This window comes from Notolepis coatsorum, assembly GCF_963971535.1.
Source record: "Notolepis coatsorum genome assembly, chromosome: 12".
NCBI lineage: Eukaryota > Metazoa > Chordata > Actinopteri > Aulopiformes > Paralepididae > Notolepis > Notolepis coatsorum.
Window position 1 is genome coordinate 26,714,480 of NC_140176.1, and position 6,000 is coordinate 26,720,479.

At 42.6% G+C, this 6,000-nt stretch overlaps 1 protein-coding gene across 3 annotated transcripts in view; it reads right to left on the reverse strand.

Annotated features, from left to right (window-relative positions):
- The window catches only part of slc12a7b (solute carrier family 12 member 7b), a 132,781-nt gene that overhangs the window by 13,330 nt on the left and 113,451 nt on the right, over window positions 1-6,000 (reverse strand). For all 3 annotated transcript variants that reach the window (XM_084326624.1, XM_084326623.1, XM_084326622.1), the window contains one exon: window positions 1,234-1,409. In XM_084326624.1, coding sequence (XP_084182750.1) covers window positions 1,234-1,409 — 176 coding nt within the window. The remainder of the gene's footprint in view (window positions 1-1,233; window positions 1,410-6,000) is intronic.

Below are 6,000 nucleotides of genomic sequence, written 5' to 3' on the forward strand. Positions count from 1 at the left end.
AGCCCTAATGATTGTGTATTATTGTATTGTGTGATGACTGAATAAACTACTACTAGCGTTAGTTTATTGAATGTCAATTTTTCAAAGTAGGATACTTGAGAGGGCTTTTGAGGACCATTTTAATCTTCACAGGACCCACAATTTGGAAAACCTTGCTATAGCCTGAAGCTCATTCAAAATGGTGCAAATCTAACCTATCACTTTGTCACATAAGGGATAATCAATGAGTAGGTGTGCGTTAAACAGTTTTAAGGCACAACGTGGAGGTGAAGAACCACCCAGTGGAGTGCCTTACGACCGTTTAACACACACCTACAAGTTGATTATTCTGCTTATATCATGGTCATTTGCCAACAATATAAAAATGTTGGTGAAAGTTCTGCACTGGTGTGTTTTCCCAGTTGTTAGTTCATCAAGTTTATAAGTCAGTTGGGCTTTGCCACAGCTGTGCTCTAATGTTGCTACGGTTACAGGTTGGGTAGAGGATGAATTTAGAACAGTGATTAAACTTGAGCCGAACTATGTGTGCAACAGATTTGACATATACCTGCTGGCCAATCAAAAAAGAGTATTCACTCAGACCATAGTATAATGTATGTTATTCCACACTTTATTTTGTGGAGTCACATGTAAAAATAACTGTGACAGAGGCAACAGTATCAATATAAAACCGGATCATGGATTTTTCCACTGGACTTTTTAGCCACACATATCTTTGTGGGATAAATAGTACATTTAAAAAACTTTATTTAGATAGAGAATATCGTGTTTGAACCTGAATTAAAAGGTTTTACACACGTAAATACAAATATATTAACTTTTTTAAGAAATACGTTTTTGGTTGCTTAATAGAGGCCTTTCGTGGAATGTTTAGAATGCACATTTGTCTTCCATATTGGAAGAAACAATGGTTGCTATGTGTTGGTGTATGATCCAGTTTTATTACAGGATCTCGTAAACATGTCACAGTAGAACAGTAACATCATGCTTTTCCAGTGTTTTACCTTCTCTACTACTGCACCGAAATTGAGCATTTTCTTTCGAAAGTGGTTACCAATGGTTACAGGTAGCCATGTTGGAAGAAAAACATAAACATTCAGTGCAAGAACTCCAATCCTGAAATGTCCTTTGGAGGCACTCAAAAGATTCTCATTTGACAGCAGCGATGTAGAACCAACACGTCTGTTGGGTTGATTAAGGGTTCAGAGTTCAGAGTTCCGTGGTTTCACTTACGGTTTCATGTTGAAGAGATCGCGTACGGCTATGTTGGCGTTGGGCTCGCGGTGCCGGTTACGCTCAGTGAAGAGCTTCTCCTTGGTCCAGGTCATGTGGACCCGGTCAGGAACGGCGTCTGCCTTGTCGTTCAACGTGGCATGAGATGCTGTGTTCCTGTCGTGAATCAGCTGAGCCTGGAGGGTAATGTTAGAAAGAGAGTGAGAGAGAGAGATGCGAGGGTGAGAGACACAGAGATGGTATAGAGAGAGAGAGAGAGAGATATGAGAGAAAGAGAGAGCGAGGGGGGGGGGGGGGGTTAGCGGGTGAGAGACATAGAGGTAGATGAGAAAGAGAGAGATGAGAGACAGAGGTGGTAGAGAAAGCGATGAGAGGGTGAGATACAGATGTAGATGATATAAAGATGAGAGACATAAGTGGTAGAGAGAGAGACAGAGAGAGAGACAGAGAGGGAGATTAAGAGGGTGAGAGAGAAAGAAAAAAGATAGGGATGAATGAGGAGAGGCAAGAGAATGAGAGAAAACTATAGGAGCGAGAGTGAAAAAAGAGGGAGGGAGAGAGAGAGGAAAGGGGGAACAGGAGAGAGAAACTGACAGTAAAGGGAGAGAGAATGGTGGGGTTGTGGGGGGAGCAAGAAGTCAGGTGATGCAAGAGAGAAGAAGAGAATGACAGAGGAAGGATGAAGAGGAGAGAGAGTAGGGATGCACCAGACACCATGTTGTGATATCCATACTACCCACCCATATCCCAAAAAACACATCTGCCAAACATTAACAGTGGTTAAAACACTATATGACCGGATCCCATCGTGCTGTTTAAAAGACAAAAATCAACCAATACATCAGTGCATCCCCACTAGAACCAGACGAGAGGAAGTAGGAAAGAGGATTTAGGACAGAGGAAGTAGGACAGAGGAAGCCGGGGGTCAAGGGATCGGAGGGACTCAGGCAAGCTGGGAGGAAAAAGGAGGGAAGTAGTAAAAGTTCATTCCTACACAGAAACAACCTGGCCGTGCTATTAGCAACCATACCAACCTGGTTCATATGGATGAGACCTGGCCGTGCTATTAGCAACCATACCAACCTGGTTCATATGGATGAGACCTGGCCGTGCTATTAGCAACCATACCAACCTGGTTCATATGGATGAGACCTGGCCGTGCTATTAGCAACCATACCAACCTGGTTCATATGGATGAAACCTGGCCGTGCTATTAGCAACCATACCAACCTGGTTCATATGGATGAAACCTGGCCGTGCTATTAGCAACCATACCAACCTGGTTCATATGGATGAAACCTGGCCGTGCTATTAGCAACCATACCAACCTGGTTCATATGGATGAGACCTGGCCGTGCTATTAGCAACCATACCAACCTGGTTCATATGGATGAGACCTGGCCGTGCTATTAGCAACCATACCAACCTAGTTCATCCATTTAAAGGAACACACTAACATTATGGGAAATGCCCTTACCATCTTCTCCAGAGTCAGACAAGAAGATAGATACCAATTTCCTCTCTGTGCGTTGAGTAGAAAGCTATAAGGCTGCAAGGTAGCCTGGCTTAGCACAAATGAATGGAAGCAGAGTTTTAAGCTAGGCTAGTGGTCCGTATCCGCTTCCATTCATTTGTGTTAGGCTAGGCTAGTTTGCAGCCGGATAGTTTTCTACTGAACGCACAGAGAGGAAATTGGTATCTATCTTCTTGTCTGCGCTTCGTGCGCATTTCCCATCATAATGTTGCGGTGTTCCTTTAACAACAGCATGGGACGTTAATGGCTAAGAATAATGCTTGGAGTTACAGACCACGATGCCACAACACACACAATGCGCCACACATCTTTCCTCCAGGTCTGATGGAAGCCTCTAGCTAAGGGTCAAACACAAAGTTTAGGTAGAACAACAAAACGTGAGCAGGGGGGAATGAGTGGATGGAGGGATTTAACAACAACCAAATGAGATGGATGATGGATGGATGATAATTAGGAGTGGATCAACTAAAAGAGATAATGGATGATGATAATGGACAAAGGGTAGGGTTGCCACCTTTCAGAAAAAGAAATAAGGGACACCAGTCATTGAGCGTGCGCAAGACATTTTATTGGGCGTTTTTGGGGCGAAAATGGGCAGATTTTGTAACTTACAAAAAATTTTTTTTAACTTTATTTCGATTTTAGGGTTAGGGTTATGTTATTTAATTATTTTGGGGAGCCAGCCCCCCAAACTCCTGAAATGCATAGAAATCTATGAAATCTAAATAAAACAATCTATGACATTTATATTAAAAAGAGCTAGCCCCCCAAACCCCTAAAATACATTTTGGAACAGTTACTATATACCACTCACGTCTGTACTTCTGGAGGCATTTTGTCTTTTTAGGACGCGGTGGCCATGACAGGCAGCGCACAGACAGAGGATTGGCACAACGGCACAGAACGTATCTTAGCAACGTGAAAGCGGTAATTCTCATTGGTCGTGAGCTGCTGAGCGCACTCCCATCATACCAGAGTTGCCAAGTCTGTTTATTTTCCGCAAAAATTGGCTTGTTTTTGGCTTGTTTTTGTAGGTCGACTGGCTAATTTCTCTCACTATACTGGCAACACTGACTGACTTGTGGACAGTGGAGCTCTCACATTCCCAGTCACACAGCGGAGAGACAGGACAGCACATCATCGCCCTGTCTTTCATATTGATTCCCCGATCAGTTCAATACGGAATGCGTCTTTTGGTTTCCAATTACGGGACGATTCCGTATTTTACGGGACGGGTGGCAACCCTAACAAAGGGGCAGCACAGAGGATGACACATGCCTTACGAGGGGACCAAGATGTTAATAATGCTATATATTCTCCAGCAAGGATGGTATCAAAAGTGTTTTTTTGCCTCGTGCTTTCACATAGTCCTTTTTAAAATGGACCAAAATAATTTTAGTAGTTATCCGACTTTAACCTGCTAATCCTGCTTTGTGAAATATTCCCCAGGACAGCAACGCAGGCAGATTTCAAAACTCGAGGGCATCTTTACCACAGAGCTGAATTAGGATGACTTTTTAAAATGTCTGTCTTTTGTCGAGACCGACTTCTAATTTAAAATAGATTTCTTGTTAAAACACTCAGAGGTCGCCTAACCCGTAGGCGGGTTTACAATTAGCATAAAATAGCTCAGACCTCAGAGGGTTTTAAAATAAATTCTCAGAATTCAGTAGCCATCGTAACATCACCATGAGGGGGTCCAGAAGATCCCACACCTGAAAGGGTTAAGGGTGACGGCTTTACTGAAAACCCTACACATGGCAACTTTAAGCTATGATCCAGTCATCTTGCTTCATCCGCCTTTCTAAAAATAGATGGAGGCATCTTAATAAATATGTAACATCCTATTATAGGCTACAGTATAGGGTTATGCATGTATTAAAAATATTGAAAAGATAGTATTCAAATTCTCACTGTGAGCTTGTGTTGTTCCCTCTATTCAGGCCCTGGATACCATTGACTTGTCCTTGTTTTTCTCCATACAGCAGTTGGGTGGGATGTCAAGTGATTCTGATACACAGGTTTATTCGTGGAGGCTGACCGCCGTATCCGACAGGCCCACCGTCGGATATATATATATGTGTATATATGTGCATATGTAGGTATGTAGTTGTATAAATGTATATAAAATGGCTAGAGAAACTATACAGGGTAACCTACAGTTTTGGCAAATATTAATAAGGTATTATTCAAAAAAAATTGTTAACCAAGTAAATGTTTTCAATAAGTCTGACAACAACCAAACGAGCCGTTAGTAAAGTATGAATTAGTAAAGTTAATAATATAGTATGATCTGATGATGAGTAAAAAGGGGTAGGATTAAATAAGTGTATGCTTCTTCCCACTCCTCTGTGCTGCCCCTTTGCCCGTTATCATCAATACATATATCAATATGTAAATGTCATATTATATATACATTTATTATTTGAACGACTTAAGGCTATAATCTGTACTTTGTTTGTTGTTATTGCATATTTGAAATAAACTTCAATCAAATAAAATCAAATAACAGCAGCTCATGTGCAGTCTGACTTTTCCACCATTCTATTATGTGTATGTTGCCCACCCCAGGTGTATGTTGCCCACCCCAGCCTGCCACCATCAGATAACCACCTTATGGAGAGAGCTTACTAGCGTACGGTGAGAACCTATTGGGGAAACACTACTGTATGTTAATGGTGGGGTATGGCTGCAGTCCCAGGGGGTATTCACACTACATGTTAATGAGGGGTATGGCTGCAGTCCCAGGGGGTATTCACACTACATGTTAATGAGGGGTATGGCTGCAGTCCCAGGGGGTATTCACACTACATGTTAATGAGGGGTATGGCTGCAGTCCCAGGGGGTATTCACACTACATGTTAATGGTGGGGTATGGCTGCAGTCCCAGGGGGTATTCACACTACATGTTAATGGTGGGGTATGGCTGCAGTCCCAGGGGGTATTCACACTACATGTTAATGGGGGTATGGCTGCAGTCCCAGGGGGTATTCACACTACATGTTAATGGTGGGGTATGGCTGCAGTCCCAGGGGGTATTCACACTACATGTTAATGGGGTATGGGCTGCAGTCCCAGGGGGATTACAGGTCGGTATTCACAAAGTAGCCCCAAAAGAGTCACTAATGCTGATGATCTGAGCTGACTGTTAATCCTAGACCTGAGATCATGGAACTATATCTTATTCTCTGCGTCCCTCACTGAAGTCTGTGAACTACTGTAGGATTAAAAAT